Raw genomic sequence first — 20,880 nt, 5'->3', positions numbered from 1 at the left:
TCCAAGAAATTGTCCTGTAGTGATAATCTACTGTGATATTCCAGTATGTATTACTGTTAACTTGTGATAACTTTGAATGCACCACTGCTAATTACCAAATTACATGGCGACATCAACAGTTCATTTCTGATATCTCATTTAAAAGTGTAGACCTGGGCTAGCAAGGTTAACAAGGTGCATTCATAATTCACTTTGATATTACATGCTAACTTAGGTTAGCAAAAAAGACACGCTTTACTTACTAAAGAAATCGAACAGCTCACTCTGGCTAGTACAATCAAAAGGCAAAGAAGACAAAAAGCACCTGGCCACAAACCCTATCCAATGCACAAAATCTAAAGTAATTAAATTAATGAACTCTGCAGAGAATAAATCTGTACCTGGCTGTAAAAATGTTTGTTTCAGCTCCAAAGATTGTCATTTTAAAATTGGAGTACATTAGGATTGACCCACTTTTGGAGCCACCCCTAGTGGTCATTTGAAGAACTACACCTTTAGGCACTTCCATATTGCCCCCCCCCCCCCCCCAACGATGTAGGTTGCTGCTTCCATAAAAGTAATTATTTGTTCAAATAGCAATCTAAAATTTTGCATAGCAGACGGATAAGTGGTGCAAAGCTGTATTTTAATCAGTAGGCTTGTCTTGCTAATTAGGCTTTATTTCATATAATCTGATTAGTGATGCAGAATACTACAGAAAGCTCTAGACAACTCAAACTCTAAGTATACCCTTTCATGTAAAGTCTGCACAAAATACTCTTGAACTACATATGGAAAATCCCGTGCCTCACACATTTGCCTACACAAATGTGAAGGTAATCTAAACATCTACTGTCTTTCTTTGTCTTTTGTTGAAGCTAAAACCACACAAGCAAAGCTGCAGGCCAACCAGGGCAGAACTCTAGTGAAGACAGAGCTACTGCGATCCTCACTGGGCTCATTGGTAGTCTGACAGCAGCCATTGAAAGCACTTGTGATTACTTCCCCGTAATCTATGGTCTTATCTGAGGGGCCAGAGGTCAGTTAACTCCTGTTTCTCTCTCAGTTTCTATCCGTTTCACTCTTCGCTCCTTTCAAAGCTCTCTTCTTTTTTTCTCATTTGAACTCAAACAGTGGAAAGAGGACGGTCAAAGCGGTCTGTTAGCTCAAGATCACTTCATCACACAATTGCTCAAACAGTGGGATAACTTCATACAAGAGGCCCCTCTGGGATTCTGTTACTTCGAAAAGACCAGGAGAATCTCAAAGACTGACATCAAAGACTATGCAAAGGTTAGTATCCTGAACTGTATTTTAAGGATTTATGGAAAGTGCCTATTTTCAAAAGTAAGGTGTCTGAAGTTGCTGTACTCAAGATTTATTTTACATATTGACTCGTTTAAGACATCAGCCTTATTGTGGGTTCACAGGGGGCAAACGCAGAGCAATGTATCTACAATAGATGAACAGTATCCGAAAGTCATGAACCCAAGAAATGAAGCCTTATTAGAACGGTCTCGGTGGATAGCCGTCCGAAAGCCGTTCTTAAAGAAGGGAAACAAACAGAAAAGTTTAACAAATGACATTTTTGGTTCAAATCATTATCAATATGGAGGTCAGAAGAGTGGTACAACAGTGAGTGTCATTTGTAAAGGAGGCTCTGTCATGGCTTGGTGCTGACATTTAAGCCAGCTGTGTTGGCGATCTTATCATCGCTGATGAACACAAGTACCATGGGATTTTGATCCACCATGCAATGCCATTTGGAAAGTGTCACTTTCCAGCATCACAACGACCCACACTGCATTAAAAGCATACCTAGATAGAAAACAACACAGTGGAAAACTATTCATGGACTGGCCTCCCCAGCATTACTGAAGGAGTGTGGGATCATCTCGACAGAGAGAAAACCAAATAGCAGCAGAACTCCAAGAAGCCTGGAGAGCTCATTTTAACTTCTAGATCCAGTATCCACCATGTTTCAGTGTTTGTTTGTTTATTCCATGGCAGAGCAGATAGAGATTTGAAATATCAGGTAGACCTTGGCAAACAGGTCTGTAAATATGCCAGCAATTTCTTTATAAGTGTGCTTGAAGAAGCTAAGTGATTTTTTTTATAAAGAAAAAGGAGGAAGCTTTTGTTATTGGTGACTTTTACACCCCTTAAAACCTGTCACGTCTGGCAGCAGAATTAGAATGCGATGTTGTGCCGGAAAATTTAGATTTTCCAAGCATATAAATAATCTATAGGCTCCTCTTGTCCCTGTGTTTCCTTTTTCTGTTAATTTATCCATTGCTATTAGTGTCATTTTGGTTATTACAGTAAATGTATAGTATCAGCTGGCAGGCAGGGCAAAAAGGAATAGGGCCAAAACAGGATTTATATTATATTGTTACTAGTGTTGATTTGAAGAAAGTTTAACAGGAGAAACTAACAATAAACTTTTAAAAAATATTAAAAACAACACTGAAGATATTTCCTATATATGACTCAATAGAAAAGATGATATTGCTGCAGTAGCGGGTTGATTTACAGCGATTAAGTGCATTATAAGGAGGCCATTGTTTAGCCACCTGTTCTATAATTTATCAGGATGTGAGAGAGGCAGCCACAGGGCGGTGGTAAGGAGAAGTCGCGGTGTTTCCGCTCGCGTCCCGTTTGTGAAGCTTTGCTGTGAAGTGTCAGCCCCCGGCGGCGGCGGCCCCTTTAAGAAAGAAGCGCCGCACACTGACGAAATTTCCCCGGCCCTGCTCTCTCTGCCAGTCTGTGTAGATCGACAACAGATCGGAGCAGCGCCGGTATCTGCAAGCTCCGGGCCAACGGCGCTGGTCAGGAAAGCTCTCTCCAGGGAGGAGGGGGGACACGCAACTGGTTTTTTTTCCCCACTGTCTGCCTGCCTGACCGCTCAGCTCTCAGCAGGAGACGACATTTAGTCGGCTTTCAGAAATTAGCGGATGTATCGTCGGGATGGATGGACGGAGTGAGCGGCATTCGCCGTGAGACTGGCGCTAATTTGACGTCCTGAGCAGCAGGTGTACAGAAGGATAAAGCAGACTAAAAGGCAATCTCAGTGTTCATGAAACTTTGCTACGATTTACGTGCTGGGTAAGAAACGCTTATTTTATTTGTGAAACACAATAAATGGCTGTCGTTCTGGAGGGGAGGGAGAAAAATGAGGGGTATTATTTTATGACACCCAAGCTGTCCCAGCGTCTCTTCGGGGTCACCCAAAATGCGGATTGTTTTGGTTTTCTTTTTATCTTTCCTGAGACCGCTAACTCGAGGCCTAAGTTCAACCCCCACCGTTTGAAATTAGTCGCCCTTAACAGATAAAAGTATAACGGACGCATTTGTTGTATCGTGTTAGTTAGTTTGGCCTAACTGTGCCAGAGTCTGACGGCTTTTGATGCTGTTTAAAAGAGAGAGAGAGGAAAAACACGCTTCTTCTCATTTCCTGGCCCAGTGTAACAGTGAATTTTTAAAATCAACTTCTAGTCTCAACCGAAACACTCAAAAGCACTTAAAAACAAACAAATGTTAGCGTAATATTTTACATATTTTCATGTTTTGTACCTCGGTTGCACCCCCAGAAAGATAAAGTGCTCGTGTGGTGTGTTCACTTACAGTCGGAACCTCTGACCTCTAAAAGGTGCTGTCAAACTGGATTTTTGATTAAACCAGTTGGTACAGGGCTTTAGTTTTTTTGTCGCCATACAGAGTTCAAATGTGATTACTATTTGATCAGAATCACGTTTTAACATCCTATGGAGGAGCGTGACCAGTTGTTGAGGAAGAATCTATTGTTTATATCCTTGATTATGTAACTGCAAGGTGAAATAATAGCGCTGATGCTGCATGGCCAGAGGGCTGGAGGGCAGGAAGAAGTGTGTAATTTCCATGCTGTTGGCTGTTACATCATGTGCTGATCGTGACTGTTTGAGTAAACCTCACTTCAGCAGCCCCGCTCAATAATGCAGGAATTCATATTAACAGAAGTATTTCCTCATGAGTCATTTGTTTTTGGGTTTGAGTTTGCATATCAGTGGTACATCACACGGCATGCATGACCCTGAGTGGCAGCATTCAGATGCTGCACTGCCCAAACAATAACCCTTGACATGATGTTAGGGGGAAAAAAAGCCTGCCTTTTTATTTTCGTTGAGCAAAAACCCCACTTTGCCTAAAGGGTTGCATTAGTGGGTTAGATAAAAGCTGGCGTATCCTTGTCCCCACCATTATTCTTCTGTCAGTATTTGTTCGCTGGGGGCTGTGCTTGTGCTTGAAACCTTTGTTTTGCTTTCAACTATAAACAGAGCCGGATGTGTCTAATAGGTCTTGTTAAAGTTCATCATATCTGCGCTCTCCTCCTGCCTTCCTGCTCCCTCCCGAGGGTTGACATCAAATGAAAAGGCTGGGCTCAATAGAAGCATTCACAGTGACGATATGATATGTATGGAGATAGATTTTGTCTTTAATCAGAGGCGTGATGCCTATATGCTGATATGGAAACTTGCGATATCTCTGCGCTGTTACAGTGCCATTGTTTGTTTTAGTTATTATTCTGCTTGTCAGCAGCCTGATGCTGTTCGTCTCTTCTGACCATCTGTCGCCCTTCACCTGATTATTAATGCAGGAAAGTGAACAAAAGTTGCAGCTGCCCATTGGAACATTCTGGCTGTTGCCTGTAGATGAGTTATTTAAAGGTCATGTCCCTCCCTCCCTGTCTCTGAGTGTCTTATGAAACTCATACAAGTTGAGAATAGCTCCACGGGTGAGTGTCTTGCTTTATTCAGCCTTGTTTCTACAGAAACTAAGCACCACGGATGATGATGAGGATGACGATGAAAGCAGGATGTCCCTACATGGGTTTATACACCACGTTCAGTGAAGGCACCTGTAACGGGAAGCTAGTTCTAAAGCATCAGTCACCGAAATGGAAACACCGCACTGTGGCAGGTCTTTGTTTTCTTTTTAAACAAGCCTTTATTATCAGACCTGACTGCTAATGTCCCAGAAAATATACAGACAGTGGCCCTCATGTGTAAGCGCTCAAGCTTTATTGGGCACCCTTTCATGTATGGTTGATGGACACCAGTGATATAGTTATGACTGAAATTAAACTAAGAACCATTTCATGATGTTTAGACATAAAACCATGTAATGAGTGTCTCTCATGATAATGCGTTATCATGGCTACAAAGACAAATGTTTAACTTAAGAGGTTACTATGCCTCCTGATGAGTGCATTATGTTGATTTCATAGGGCTCCTCAGCTAGTTGCTTTGCAGGATTTTATGAGCACGTCTATGAAGCTGTTAATAATCCAGAGCAATAATGTGATTAGTTTGCACTTTTATTGGGGATTTTGTTACTGCAAAAGTGTATAAGTTACGGTTTTCACCTTGTGAATGTGTGTGCGTCGTCTTGTCAGAGTGCGGTCTTGACGACACTTTGTGTAGCAGCAGCTACTAGAAATGTGCTTTTGAGTGCTTCGCCAGATCTGTCTGTGGCAGATTCTTGTCAGCATAATTTCTGGCGTAACTTTAAGTTACGTGTCTGCAGGTTTCAGTGGACTTAGTTGCTGGCACGTGATTGGCTGATTGGATATTTGGGATAACAAGCAGTTGAACAGGTGTATTTAATGAAGTGGCCTGTGAGTGTTTGTAAAATTTTCAGAGGGAGGCAGTGCTGTTTCACCATGCATAGACTTTACTTTGGCGGGCTGCCCAGGTATGTGGACAACAAATATATTTGGCTACATTGCTATATTGTATCATTTATCTTTTCATCCAACAGCGCCATCTGCAGTTTACTAATAAACACTTCCTTTGTTTACAGTGAATAATTCTATTCATTTCTATTAGTACTGCTCACTTAGCCCTGACCCTTCCTTAACCCTCCGAGGGTTAATATTAAGGCTAAAGTAAATACTAAGTATTATTAGTTTTAATCCACTGAAACAAAAATATTTCACAGCTTGTGCCTCGAATGTTTTGATCACAAGTTGGTGTTTTGATTAATATTAAAAGGAATAGCACATTCATTGTTATGCAGATGATACCCAGCTTTATCTGTCATTGAAGCCAGACATAGACCAATTAGTTAAACTGCACGAGTGTCTTAAAGACAAAGGTCTGGGTCACCTCTATCAGGTGACATTGAACCCGCCCGTAGTTACAGCTCAATAGGCTGCTCAGGGCTTCCCATGATGCACTGTTTCTTCTTCATTCACCCCTTTTCAACATCTGTGTGTATACTTTGCACTAGGGCTGGGCCATATCATACCTTTCACAGTAATACCGGTATAATGTTGGGCAACGATAAGAAAATGAAATATCGCGATAGAATATGGGTAAAATGCACATGCGCAGTGCCTTTGTTTTCATACGCTCATGGCGGCGACGGAGAATGAGAAGGGCGAAAGCGGATCGTTGAATGAAACAGATGAACCAGAATTGGTTTGTAAAAATGCTGCAACTTCAGTGGTGTGGAACTGGTTTAGCTTTCGTCCGTCAGATACACAACAAAGCACATTTTTTGGTAGCGCATGCTAGCGGGCCGTCGTTATTACCGTGTTTTTTGGAAAATACGGCACATTTAAAATCAATCCTTTGATTTTTCTGAAAATCGACAGGGCCCCTTATAATCCTGTGTGCCTTATGTAGGAATTCTGGTTGTGTTTACTGACCTCGAAATGATTTTATGTACACGGCGCTCGAAAATCTGTCAAATGTTTTGGTACGACTTTGCTAAGCTACGAAGCTGCACCGCTTGATGGATTGTCGGAGTTTTCCGGCTATCGTAAGCAGGAGGCCTCTGCTCTCGCCTCCTTCCCCTAACCCCCAATTGGTCGCAGATGGCTGCCCCTCCCTAAGCTTGATTCTGGTGGAGGTTTCTTCCTGTTTAAAGGGGAGTTTGTCTTTCCCACTGTCGCCAAGTGCTTGCTAGGGGGTTGTCTGGTTATTGGGGTTTTCTCTGTATTATTGTAAGGTCTTTACCTTACAGTATTAAGCCCCTGGAGGCTCCTGTTGTCGTTGTGATTTGGTGCTATGTAAATAAAACTTAACTGAGTGCTTTTGAGATGTGTAAAATGTCAGTTTTAGTTTTAGTTTCACCTCCATGGGAAACCACAAGTTGCAGAAATAACTCTTGAGTAAGTCGACTAAAGGGCATAAGACTGCCTGCAAAAGCATGACCATGTCTGGCTGTTGTAGCGAGCGTGACCCACATGACCACGAGTAACTTCAGGCTATTAAGGTCATTAGCAGGCGATATCCCAAGAAGACACAGACATGTATACACACACACAGTGTATTAGGCCTTAATACACCAGGCTTGTAAAGCTCCTCACCTTTAACTAAGGCATACAATAATAAACCATTTCAGCCATTGTAATTTTGTTTTATGTGCATATGTGTGTTTGTGCATCTCTCTGCTGCTCTGTTGTTTGGTTTTATGTCAGCAGCAGGCTCTCTCCCCTGGCTGGTGTGTTCACGGTGACTTATGATTAGGTAAAGGTGGGCCGAGGTGTCTTTGCGTTTGTACATAGCCGAGCAAATGACTCATGAGGGCTGTTTGTGTGTATACCCACAGTAACAGTCGCAGCGATCAGACCTTGAGCTAAAGCCCCTTCCTCCTCCTCCTCCTCCACTTCTTCCTCCTCCTCCTTCTGTCCTCTCTTTTCATCTTTTCATCCTCCTATTTAAGCTGCTGTGGTTGAGGCTGCTCCTGGACCAGAGAAAGAGAACCTTTTAAAAAGGAAATAAGTAAACAGGAGGTAGCCTGAAGAACACTCCGGTGAAAGGAGGCAAAGAATAGCATGGGAACACGCAATGTGCGCTTGAATAGGAGCTTGCCTTGAGACTCAATGCTGCGTCATTCGCTGACATTTTTCTGACTGAAAATGTCAGTTTCTGGGGTTGTATCCAAATGTGCCTCTATTTTCTTTTCCAGCAGCCACTATTGATTTATTTATTTATTGATTGTGTTGTATTATAGGTAATCAACAGCCTGGTTGAGCTGACTATAGGGACCGTCTGAGCTGATCCACCGAGCATGCTGTGAGTGGATTCGGGTGGTTACTGCGAGAACAGATTCTAGCGTGACAGGTGTCTAGGCAAGTGGAGGGAAGTGTTTATTAACCTGCCACTCAGCAGGTTTCCATTCACCCCTTGGAGGGGCGCGGGGATAAACCCACCAGTCACGTTTGTAATTTCCACTCACATGTGCCCATGTGGCCTGTTTCTTGTCTTTAATTCACCGCTAGACTTGCTGCCTCAGTGCCAGTCTAATTGTCATTTGTTTGATTACGTCTTTGCCTTGTCTTATTTCCTCTTAGACACGAGGAGTGATGTGTAGTCTAGTCTGTTAGTGCGGCTCTCCACTGAAGTGTTTAGACTTTTATGAAGTTTGTGCTTCAATCTAATGAGCTTCAAACGAGTCCCCTTTATGCGGGCTCAGAGGAGTTACCCACTGTAGCAAATTATAATTCCTAACACGCTGTTTAAAGGCCTTTGAATGTTCTTCATAATGGCAGGTCTGATCAATTTGTTGCTTGTGCAGGGATCGGCTGCTGAGGATTGATGAAATAAGAGTTTTTACAGTATTTGCAATAAGAAAGAAGTGATTCAATCTTTAGGCATAACAAACAAATGGGCAGTTAATAAGAAAAGCAGGTTGGTAGCTAAGGCTGCCACTCCTGAGCTCTTAGAAAAGAAAGTTGGACTAGTCCTGAGTCTGACAACAAGTCAGTATGGTAGAAAGCTTGACGGCTGTCCAGCCATTCACAAAGCAAAGTCTTGACAGGAGTCCAGTCAGATAAACTCTGCGTCGTGTTGTTGTATGGCAGGCATTCGGTCAAGCTGATTAGGTCTCGGGAGGATTAAATCCAGAACGACTACTACCCATCACAGCCATGTTTATTGTATATTCTGGGGTCTGTGCTCAGCTGCAAAAACTGATCGTGGTTTCCACCGACAATAAGGGATTTTTTTTTTCTTTTTAAATATTTATTTTTAAGAGGCTTTCCTTAGGGATGCACCAGTGTTTTTTTTTTTTTTTTTCTAGCTCTAATATGATAACGATAGCTTAGCTTCAGGTGTCTGCCAAAAAGAACAACTAAAATGTAATATAATAATCAATAAATCCAAATATATCAGTTTACTTAATTAATATTGATAAGATGCAGGTGAAGAGCTGAGCATATTGAGACGTTGCAGAGCAGGTGCACTAAAAGCTTTGGGTGAGAGCGACAGAATGAAGCTGTCTGATCGTGTCTTTGATGTTAACTGACACAGTTTGTGCACGCCACAATGTTAATGTTAGACTGTTAGTGGTTGTGGTTACATACTTTCATACCTTTCATTATCTCGTAACAATAACAGTTTTATTTATATAACAGATTTCATTAGATGAAAACTAAATGTGCTTAACATAGAAAATGAAAAAACTGCGTAGGTTTACGTTGCTTTAAGGCAGTGAAAACAGCAAAACGGAATAAAACAAAACAGCAAAACTTATTAATTGTAGGCCTGTGTGGTTTTGAGTCTGTTTTTGAATGTAAACACAGACGTAATTGATCCCGAGTGAGCAGGTTGGTTGTTCCAGAGAACAGGACCACATTAACTGAAAGCACCTTCAGCAAACTTGGATATGATTCTGGGTATAGTTAAAGATCTGAACCTGATGACCTGAGAGGTCTGACTGGGTTGTAGGCAATCATAAGGTTGTTTACCGTGCTGATAGGAAATGTTAGTGTAGCCATAAAAAAAACCCTGTTTGTTAAAGGACAGTTGATCCAGCTGTCTACTTGATTACAGGAGTAATTGAAGCTGTTGAGGTAAATGGTAAATGGCCTGTATTTATATAGCGCTTTACTAGTCCCTAAGGACCCCAAAGCGCTTTACATATCCAGTCACACACACATTCACACACTGGTGATGGCAAGCTACATTGTAGCCACAGCCGCCCTGGGGCGCACTGACAGAGGCAAGGCTGCCGGACACCGGCGCCACCGGGCCCTCTGACCACCACCAGTAGGCAACAGGTGAAGTGTCTTGCCCAAGGACACAACGACCAAGACTGTCGGAGCCGGGGCTCGAACCGGCAACCTTCTGATTATAAGACAAACTGCCAACTCTTGAGCCAGGATTGCCCACATGTCTCCATGTGTCTCACTAAACGTGTCATCATCATCCATAGGTTTCATTTTTTTATAAGTCAGCTACATATGTGCTAAAGTTAGCTGCAGGTCCTAATTTAGCTTTCAGCCGATCTGATACAGTACACTCTTCAGCTTTTGACATATTTTGTTTTTGAGTAGGTGTACTGATTATTTTAGTGTGAATCAGTACTCGTTAGTACCAACATAACTCGTTGATAGTACAGAGTGTGGTACCCATCCATAGTGTTGTCATGTTTCTGTTGTCCTGTTAGGATTTAAAGTAGACACATGCTGTTGCTTACACTAGTTAACAATGCGGAGCTACAGTGGGCTAAAAGTTTGGGATAGTATAATTTTAGACTTGGACAATCTTTGCACCATTTTTAACTGTTTACCATTCGTTTTGATATCTGTCCCTTACATTCACTTGTTAGGCTGCAGTAGGCTAGATCCTTGTTCGCAGCCAGCAGGCCAAACAGCCTTTTCTGGAAGAAACACTGAGTGCGTGATAGTTGCAGTGAGTCACAGCTAGAGCCTGGCCAGGATAACAGTCAGTTGATAATATTGCAGCACATGTAGCCAAGTAACGTGTTCATCTGAAGTTGCCAGTTAGATTGTGAAATGCATTGCTGGAAAACGAATAAAAATCAACCCACGATTCTTTCTTTTCAGTGACATTTATATTCGTGCACTCATTAAACGCCTGTGTCGGCACTGGTCTCAAGAATTCGCGATCTGCCGGACTGTGCTCGCTACAGTTGGTCAAATCACCTTTAGTTAGCGCTTCTCTGTCACGCGCCATAAAGGAACAGGAAGCTAGAAACAACATAAAGCTGAAAGAAATGTGTTGGTTTTGCTAATTGAGATCAAAACACTACAATAACACAACATTTTATATTTTTATTAATATTTCTATTTTCTGTCTATTAGTCATTTCATACACGGACCAGTTTAGAAACCATGAGTCCTGATCACATACTTCTGGATGGCACTATTGATGTGAAACAGCAGCCTTGACAGCACTGTGATGTGTTTGCCAGAAACAGTTTAGCACCTGTTGTGCTTTGAAGCTGGTTCCTGTTAAACTATCATGACCTGTTTCGCACATTGCTGGTAGATGACTTTGTAAATCCTGTCTGTATTTCGTTACTTTCATAAGGGTCAAGTTTACTGCAGTGGATGATGACTCAAACAGCCCCCAGTCTTCATTAAATGTCAACCCTTGACACGAAAACGCAACCATTAAGCCTTTAACAGCCTCCCACAGTCCCTCTCGACCAGCACCACCTTTCCAGCTATTGATGTGAATTAAATCTGCTGTTTGCTGGAGGAGTGACAGGATACGGTGGCCCCATATTCCTGTGTAGACTAAAAAGAGGAGGAAAATCCAAACACTGGCAAATTTGGAGCCTGAACATGCAGTCCAAGACTGTAGTATGTGTTGGTATGTGAGAAAATGGATCAAGCACCGCCTTACAGGAAGAGAAGCGTGACACGTTACATTTCTTAGATTTAAGATTAAGGTTTTATGTTACAATCAGTGAATATTTTTTAACTAATAATTGAATCCCTTCCTCTGTATGTGCATCAAATTAATTCAGTAAAATATAAACCAAACTATTCTGTAAACAATAATCTGTATATAACGATGAAGAAAAACATGTTTACATGAACTGCAGTGGGTCTGTGAGTTTTGTAAACAACAGGGGAGTAAAGACATTGTTTTCCTCTCAGTGTTAATGACTCGTCCTTTACTGCCTGTTCAGCAGCCCGTGTATTTTGCGCCCGCAGGGTTGCCGTCCGCCATGTTAAGGTAAAGCCCAGGTGTGCGGTGTTGACCATGCTAAAGCGCCTGGACAAGATCCGCTTCCGAGGCCCCAGGACGAGAGACGAATTCCCGGATCTGGCCGAGTCGCCACCTGCCTCCGACAACGAATGTAGCGACGACATGCAGCTGAAGCCGAGAGCAGCTCTGCGTGACACAGAGGACGTCCTGCGAGAACCCGTGAGTGCTCATCATTTTGTTTTCTTCTTTTGTGTTTGTTTGGTTTTTTTGTCCTGTGATGGAAAGGTAAACACACATGGGAGGATTTAGGGTTTTGTTTTTTTTTGTTTTTTGGGGTTGTTTTGTGACTCATCCATTAGTCCTTCTAAAAAGGGTGTGATGCTAAATCACTGAAGTTGGTGTTTCCTCAACAGAAAAAAGGGGGGAGACAAGCAGGGGATTTTGCTTTACCTTTATCATGCTGGTTTGAATTTCTTCTCCAGTTTAAGGAGCGCTGCAGCTGAAAAACAAAACCATGTTGCTCTTTTTAAAAGTCCCCTTCTTTCTGCTTATCTGAAGAGGAATGAAAAAGGGAGGGCTCATCATGAAAAGAAAAATGGAGGAGATGGCGGCAGTGAGGTTTTTCTAATAGTGGACATAAGATATAGATAGCCATCAGCATGAGTCAAGAGCCTAAATACTGGAAGCATTTGTGAGAAGTAGAGAATGAAAAATGGTGGGAGAGAAAAGATTTAAGCGGGGAAAGTGATGGAGGAGGCGAGAGGACAGGAAGTTGGCCTCAGAAGATTGGACTCCAAGATGTCTAGAGGGGAGGGCATGGACAAGATCCAGAGGAAACTGTAAGAAGACTAAACTTTGTGACAAAATAAAAAAAAAAACACCATGTTTTCTGATATTTCTTCCCCCCACGCTGGATGCTGTTCTGAAATCTGAAGCTTTCTTCTGCCCTCAGTGGTGACTAAAAACGGCATTGTCGTCATTGCCGTGCACACTGATAGATAATTAAATGCACCAGATTAGTCACTTGATCATATCATTTCCTGAATAAATGCTCAGGAGATCTCTGTCCCCTTTCATTGTTTTTTTTTTTTTCTGTCTTCTTCTGTGTCTCTGTTCAGAGAGAGAGTTTAGGTAACTGTTGCTCATGAGGCCTTTCTTTGAGTTTTCCTGCACAAACTTGCACAAATCAAATGAGTGATCTAGCCGTGAATTCCCTTTTGAGCATACTTTATAGGCATGTGCAACGTGTCTGTATTTTCATGTGTTTGTTTTCACATGTGCACCTGTGCTAGGATATAATTTTTCTGTCTCTGGTGTTTGCCTGTGTGCATTCCAGCCCACTGAGAAGGCATCACCCACATTACAACACTGATGACTCACACTCTGAAGCCCTAAAATAGACCAAGCTTGCTCTCATCCCTGCTGGGATGCACACATGAGGCATGCACTTTCTCCCACATTCCCTTGTGTATCTTATAGCCTAAACGGCATGGTGGATATCTCACCTTTAGTCCACAGTACCCTTAAGAGGTCCTTATTGTCACACTGGAGCCCACCCTGGTGGCACAACTGATGTGTGCTTTTTGCCCTTCAGGATTGGGTCATATGGCCTAAGTGGAAACCTAATTTCATTGCCTCATCTGTTTAAAAAGAGCGTGCCCTTGGGTTGCTGAATATATACACCGATACTTCTTGACAAACTAGCTTGTGTCATCCATATTAAATAGGCAGGATGTCATTGGGCAGATGGCGCTCAGTCATTGAACAGACGAGCGCGTGCGACCTCACCGGCCTCACTTTACCTGCTGGATCAGGCAGCTTGATCACCGCAAATGTTGGACTTTCAGTGTAGCCATTATCTATTGTAATGGTCTCTTTCACCCAAGGCAATGACCAAAATGTAATGTTAATATTCAAATGTGAAAAACTAGACCTGAATTATGTATTCCTGCCATTACGTAGCACATTTTCTCTCATTCTGAAGCAGGATATTGTGGTTATAAAGAAATAACCAAACTAATGAAGCATTGCTTCTGCCGCCAGCCATGCGGAGCATTAATCACCTAAAAAGGACTGACTATAACAAGTCACCCCATGAATTAAAACGAGCTCTACAAATTGAATCAATTGTACTGACTTAAAATACTAAAAGTACCCAATAGGAATAATGTAAAAATCAAATTATAAATGTATTTATTAAGCACATTAAATGACCAAAGTGCTGAAAAAAGGCACAGTGGATAAAATAAACAAGTGAATAGATTTGAAATAAGTAAAGTACATGCTAGCAGGTGCTAAAAGTGTACAGTTGTAGTTGAAAAAGGCACAGGAGACACAGTGTGCAACTCGGTGTCAGAGGCCAATGAAGAAAAATGAGTTTTGTGGGTAGTTTTAGGACAAAATAGAAGGAGCAGGTTTGACAAAGAGGGCAAATGTGTCCTGGAGAAAACGTGGGACCATCCGAGCAGCTAAGTGTCAGCTGATTGGATCTCCATTTGTAGACATCAATATATTCAAATGTCTCCATTTCCTCCAGCTGCATGTGTGCATTTTAATTAGATGCATTTGTTCCTTTTAAGTTTTACATATTGTCATGCATTTAAAATACTTGACCAGCTGTTAGCGCTGAACAGCTTCGAACCTGCCATTCAATGCCAAAGCATATACTCACTAGACATGAGTACTTGAGCCTGTAATGATACCATCAGGATTTAAACTCAAGACTCTTATTTCTCTCTGTTTTTCATATTAAGGTCCAAAGATCAGTTTTGTAATGGCAGAAAAATCCAAAAGAGTTGAGCTCTGGGTTACAGTCATCCTTTTGAAATGTCAACAGTAGCCAAACCTGATTTATATACTTTGTAAACACTGCAGAATACAACTGAGTGGGTTTAAATTTGTCATGTATGAGGAGCTGTGAGCACCCTTTAAGATGTTGCTGTGGCAAGCCGTGTCTTTTCTTAGTATACCTTCTAAGATGTATATTTTTAATCAGTTTTATTGGATTTTAAAGTGACTTTTCAAGCAACACCTCAGATACCTGAGACATTTTTTAGAAATCACATGGTTAACAGCAAATCTGCTTGGGAAGGGGGGAGGGTGGGTAGTTTCACTGGTAGAGAAACAAAAGTGAAAGTGAGAAGAGGCACAAATAATACTTGTGTGGCTTTACAGCTGCATGTTCGTTAACAAGGGCTGCTATACTTGCATGTGCCTGCTATTGTCTATTGTGGGTTTTGTTGTGTTTTTTTTTTGCTGCTGCCAAATACATTTGTTAATTGTTTATCATTAGACTTGACAGATCAAAAAGTACCACCAGCGGCCCGCTTGACCGCTGCTGTGTCAGACACAAAAAAGGTCTCTATTGATGTGCTCAGAAGCAGAGCAAAGCTTTGAAGTCTTCCTCTCTTATTATCACCTTCATCTGCGAGGCTCTCTTGTAGCCTCCTGAGAGAGTTAAAAATCAGGAGTAGAGTGAAGTCGGCACGTGAGATCCCAGGAGCTGCTCTCTTCTCAAATGACTCTGAATCGGGGAGGACTGGACATTTTCAGGGCGACTTGTCCCGTTACCTGAGCACTCCAGCGCAGGAGCCCAGCCCCTACATTAAAGCGCTAAGAGTAGTCTGCCTCTGTAATCTCTCCTCTGTACAAGAAAACTGTTGCTAACCAGGACATCTCTGCATTTGTCTTGTTCTGATGATATTCTCCTAGAGGCTTGAAGAAAATGGAAACGGAGGTGCTGTCAGACAGGAAGTGTTTGCATCGGCAGAGTTTAGCAGAGTAAGTCAGTCATAACTTGACATTTTAACCTGACTTGATTTAGACTTTCAAGTTTTTCCTCTTTAAGGTTGGCCACAAACCCAACTTCTAGTCACGAGCAGGCATAAAGTCTGTACAGCAGGTATCACTAAAAGAAAATGGATCGAGTTATATATAGATTTTTAAAAGCCGGCCTTCAAACAGGAAGGGCTGAAAGAGATATCGAGGAAGTGATTGAGAGGTTTCAGTTTGTGCAGGATTTTGAAGGAGCTGTCAATTTATGTTGGGCTTCTAGCCAACAGCTGGCAGCATCATCTCTTTCCAGGCTTTAAACAAGTAAAAGCAGCTGAATACTCCCCAAAAACATTATTATTATGTATACTTTTTAGGAGCTGACTACTGTTTGTTCCCCCCCCCCCCCCCCATTTTTCCACACCTCACTTTCTTAAAAAAAAATTAAAAAAAATACTGTGATCAGAACAATTACATATTTATATCCTGGTGTTTGTGGATGGAAGCGGCCGGTATAATCATGAAGCCTATAAAATAAGTGAAGTGAGAAATGGCTAACGTGAAGCAGAGAGGTGCAGAAACTACTGAGAGTTGTGGTTCAATAAACGGGACTGTCTGTGAAGAGCTAAAGAGCTCCAGGATGAAGTGGGTTAAATCTGCTCCTTGACTCGGATCACCCACACAGTTATCCAGTCACAGACAAAAAAGGTGCAAATCATGGAGACGCGGAGAAACCAGTTTCTTGAATCTTGCAGGACTGCACAATGGCAGCACATTTTTAAAACTCAGAGGTTTATGAAGGTGCTTTATATTGTAAGGTAAGAATCCTACAGTAATACTGCAAAAACCCACAAAATTAGAACAATGAGTAAAGGACAGTGGGAAGGAAAAACTCCCTTTTAACAGGAAGAAACCTCTGGCAGAACCGGGCTCGGGCAGGGCCAGCGGACTTGACTGGCAAAGGTGTGATGACTAAGCAGCAATAAGAAAAATTCAATTTTAGTCAGTTGAAGCTGATCACTATTCATAGCAGAAATCACTCAACAGTTGGATTTAAAATTAAAAATATGGGTGGAGTAAATGAGTTCAACAACATCTCTTAGCTTCTGTTTTATACCAGACAGACTGGATTAATATTGCATTTCAAATAGATTCCAGGGCGTGACCTTATGCAGTCTTTTGCTGAGGTTGCAGATAAATGGTTGAAGGCTGAGTGGGTGTGATGTAAAGTACAAGTTGATATTTATATAGCAGCCCTGTTGCTTGGAGAATTTCATTAGATGGAGGTGTTTCCTGTGATTTGCATACTTGTCACAGTTATATCTGTTCAGTTTTCTCAGCGTGCATTCTCAGAAGAGATTGAGAGTTTTTCTTTTTTTCCAAACGTAGGGTTTCCTAAACTCACATCACATGCTCAATAAAAGGAGAGAGGGGGAACACAATAATTAATTAGCCGATATTTGTCCAGGGTGACGTCAGCGTTTGACCTACTTTTGATAACCAGGACATTATGAGTGTGAGCGGGTGCCTGCTTAAAGCATCAGAGGTGTGTTTAAGTGATGCGTCCTCGTAGGACATAAAACAAAGCCGCCAAAATCCAAACTAAAGAGAATCGTTGCTCGCAATGCAGCAAAAAAACATCTGTTTGCCCCTCTGTCCTCTCCTCGCATTTCCTCCTCATCTTTCTTTCATGCCTCTTTTTTTGGCTCTCTTTCATCCTGCTGTCTTTATTTACTTCTCTGCCCTCTTTCACTTTCTCTCTTTCACTCAGCATCCCTCTTCTTCTTCGTGACACACTTCCAGGAGAGCCTCTCATTTGTTTTCTTTGAAGTGCTTCTGTATTCAGGGACGCGCTATCCATCGCGGCGTCGCTGTCTCACCAGCCTTCGGTGTCGTTAGACTTTGGCTCTCTCCCAAAGCACTTTTTTTTTTTTTTTAGGTCAGCATCAGTTTTGTGCTATTGCGCTCTCGTCCTCTGTCTCCATTGCTTGAGATGTTGCAGTCTGTCTATGCAGGCACATGCAAGCCTCCACGGTTGCTGTCAGGGAGAAGCTGCTGCAGTGTGTGTGCGTTAGTGTATGCGTCTGTTGTGTGGCGAGAGTCTCTTAAAGGACCCCCGCTATAGTCGAGCAGCGATGCTCAACCTGCAGTGCTCATCATGCACTAGCACAGCCGTCTCTCTCATCCTGTCCTCCTCCTTCATCACCCGCTCTCCCCTTTTTTTCCCTTACCCTTCTCATCCCGCTCCCTTCTCTCTCTCACACACAGTCATCAACTCTCAGTCGTTGCCATACATTTCGTCCACCTACTCTCCCTGTGTGTCAGGGTTGTATCCCTCAGTCATTGCTGTTTGAGTCATCAGTGTTGCTGTAGTCAGAAGAGGTGGGGGGGTTCTCCTCTTTTTCGCCTTCCTCCTGCTATCTCGCTCCTGCTGGACTCGAACCAGGCGAGGAAACATTGGTGTGAGTCACTGCACCAAGCTAATCTGTGTGTATTAGATCATATGGGATCTCCCTGCTTGTGCTCTCGTGTGGATTTTGTGTCGCGTGCATGGAAATAAGAATTCAAATCTGATTTTCTTTGTTGTTTCTCTGTTTTTGTTTGTGTTTGCCTGCGTGCCTGTGTATGTATGCATGAATGAATGTGTGTGTCTGTGTGCACAGGCTGGTTCGGGGTCTCCCACTATGGCTGCAGCCATACAGGACTTCCAGAGGTCAGAGTCAGAGCGGCTCAACGAAGTCAAGGGTCATTTGGAAATTGCCTTATTGGAGAAACATTTCCTACGTGAGTATGCACACACTGCACTTTTCTGGGCATTTATTTTCCAACTAAATATAATTGCTTAAGCTGCTTTTATTTACTGAAACTTTATTTGTGCTGCTTGCACTTAAAGCTGAGAAAAATACAGTTTTTGAGGTGCCAGTGTAGGTATCAGCCAATCAAATATGTTTATTCAAATGCTCCAGTCTGCCTGTTAAGCCAAAAAAAATCTCATGCATTTATTCAGAAAGAGCAAAGTGGCTGTCTGTTATAGTTCAGCATCAAAATGGAGAAGTTGATCACTGAAGTGGCTAATCAGCCTGTTCTAAATGAACGCATTTCCTAACAGGCAGCTAACTTGGCTGATAACTTTTAATTGAAGCTCAGCTACCTTGCTTTGTGATGGTTGGTTACTGTTGCTATGGTAGTCGCACCAGCAAAAATAGCCACACAAACATCCGTAACACCCACCATCGAGCACCGGAGCAGCATATCTGAGTCCTGCCTCAGATTTTCTGAATTACCCAGAACTAGCGATGCAGCAGTTCAGTCGTTTCACTTCAGGTCTTATTTGATCTTATTTGTGCTTGTTAAGCATCTTTACTGTCGTTTACCGCCACACTAGTTTCTTCTTATTTGCTCTGCGTGTACCTTTTCACGTGAGGAGTGGATCTAACGATGAGAATGTTACTAGAGTTCACTCTGACTAAATAAAAGCGTCCCGATGACACAGAGAGGAGGACAAAGCAGCATCAGAGGAGGAACTTTTCATTCGTGTCATCTCATTTAAACCACAGTCTGTGGTTAGGTGACAGACTAGCGTGGAGCAGCTGGTGCACTGCTGCTGACACGTGGCACACGCAGACCAACAAAAAGTGGCTAAAGACACCAGCACCTTCGATTTGCCCGTTGTCAGCAATAGTTGATGTAGCTTTTTGAGTGACAATTTGGCCGATTGGGTCCAAATGTCGGATCTGTCCCATCCCATTCCCATTGTTTTATAGAAAACTTCATATTTGGCGAGACGATTGCAGCTGTAAGAGAACAAGTGAAAATGTCTGTTGCATTGTGTTGCACTGGTGATTTGGTGTTGTAGAGATATCGCCTCATGAATTCATCAGTTTCTTATCTAAATGGCCTTTTTTGTTTGTTTTTGGTGTGTTTGTACGGCAAATGTAGCAGGCAGCCTCTTATGCTGAAGAGATGGTTTTTGGTGTAAAGAGTCTAAGAACTCGTGCTGGCACTTAGTGATGTCTTATCATGCAACTCGACACAGAAATGTGCTAGTCGTGTTGTAGGAGAGATTTTAGAAGTGATACATGTTTCTTATTAAGAAGAATCACACATGTTGTAAGTTCTTGCAAAGTGACAAACGTAATCTGTGTCATCTTGTGATCTCACTGAATTTGCGGTTTAACTGTCTGAGACTGCAGTCGGCTTGGTTTTATCCATTGCTCGCGGTTGTTGTGCACAACATTGTTATGTTGGGCTGCCAATCTGTTAGATTCAAGAAATGCTAATGAGTTGCTCAATTTAGAAGCTGAAATAGAAGCTCCTATCTGATAAGCAGTACTTGGTTTTACCAGAGGCTGTATCAGAATTTGGTGCCATGGTGACAGAGGCCACACCCATTGTCTCATACCCAAATGGAACAGATGATTGCTTTATCAGTGTTTTGTGTGATTGCCTGATATACATGGCTTTTTGTCTGTGTCTGTTTTCATTTTGTCCTTTCTGCTGCCTCATTGGAGACTGAAAATGATCAGGTCCAGCAAGGTCAGTTTTGTTGGAACATTTCCCTCGGGGGGTTTGAGAAGAGGTCTAAACAGGGTACTTTCCAATCCTGCAAATGCATGGTTTATCCAGAGGACATCTCCCAGTTGTTGTCTCAGACACTGAAAGCAATGTAATGCTTGTATGTTAGTTTTTTGTTTTGTTTTTTTAAAACAGTATTACAGTAGATCGTCATCAGTGTTGTCAATGACAGAAAATACTCAAATTTTGCTATCATTAATGTGAAAGAAGTGATGAAATACTCAAATCCAGGCATTCTGTCATGTCCTCATCGGGTTAGCTTAGCTCTCTGTAAGGAAGCCTTTCTCCAGTTTCTCAAAAGCAAGTTGAAGGGGAAACGAATACGAACACAACACTGAACAAACTAGTGTGACTGTGTAATCTATGCTAGAATTGACAGTAACAAAGGCAGTATCATCTTGTTTTGGTAGCTGTATGTTAGCAACCCTGAAATTACACTGGAAACATGATGGAACAAGCAGCTGCTGCACTAGTGTTAATCAATTGTCCATGCTACACCAGAGAGGCAGCCTGGGAGGAGACATTACAAAGTGCTAGTGAACCCAGTAACCCTGGAAAGCGTTTTATGTTTTTGGACCTTATATAAACTCGCTCGATGTGTTTTCAA

At 42.2% G+C, this 20,880-nt stretch overlaps 1 protein-coding gene across 6 annotated transcripts in view; it reads left to right on the top strand.

The window, feature by feature from the left end:
* Positions 1 to 20,880, top strand: part of gramd4a (GRAM domain containing 4a) — a 52,495-nt gene that overhangs the window by 430 nt on the left and 31,185 nt on the right. For 2 of the 6 annotated variants that reach the window (XM_026146456.1, XM_026146455.1), the window contains exons 1-4: positions 5,617 to 5,709; positions 11,933 to 12,146; positions 15,639 to 15,707; positions 18,362 to 18,482. In XM_026146456.1, the coding sequence (XP_026002241.1) occupies positions 5,621 to 5,709; positions 11,933 to 12,146; positions 15,639 to 15,707; positions 18,362 to 18,482 (493 nt within the window). In that variant the 5' untranslated portion in view covers positions 5,617 to 5,620. Of the gene's footprint in view, positions 1 to 857; positions 1,019 to 1,113; positions 1,273 to 2,582; positions 3,085 to 5,616; positions 5,710 to 11,932; positions 12,147 to 15,638; positions 15,708 to 18,361; positions 18,483 to 20,880 lie in introns of those variants that run through there. The other 4 variants (XM_026146460.1, XM_026146458.1, XM_026146461.1 and 1 more) reach the window with 4 other exon arrangements.

This window comes from Astatotilapia calliptera, chromosome 17 (assembly GCF_900246225.1).
Source record: "Astatotilapia calliptera chromosome 17, fAstCal1.2, whole genome shotgun sequence".
Lineage (NCBI taxonomy): Eukaryota > Metazoa > Chordata > Actinopteri > Cichliformes > Cichlidae > Astatotilapia > Astatotilapia calliptera.
The sequence above is the reverse complement of the archived record's forward strand: the minus strand, read 5'-3'. Positions and strand labels throughout refer to the sequence as shown.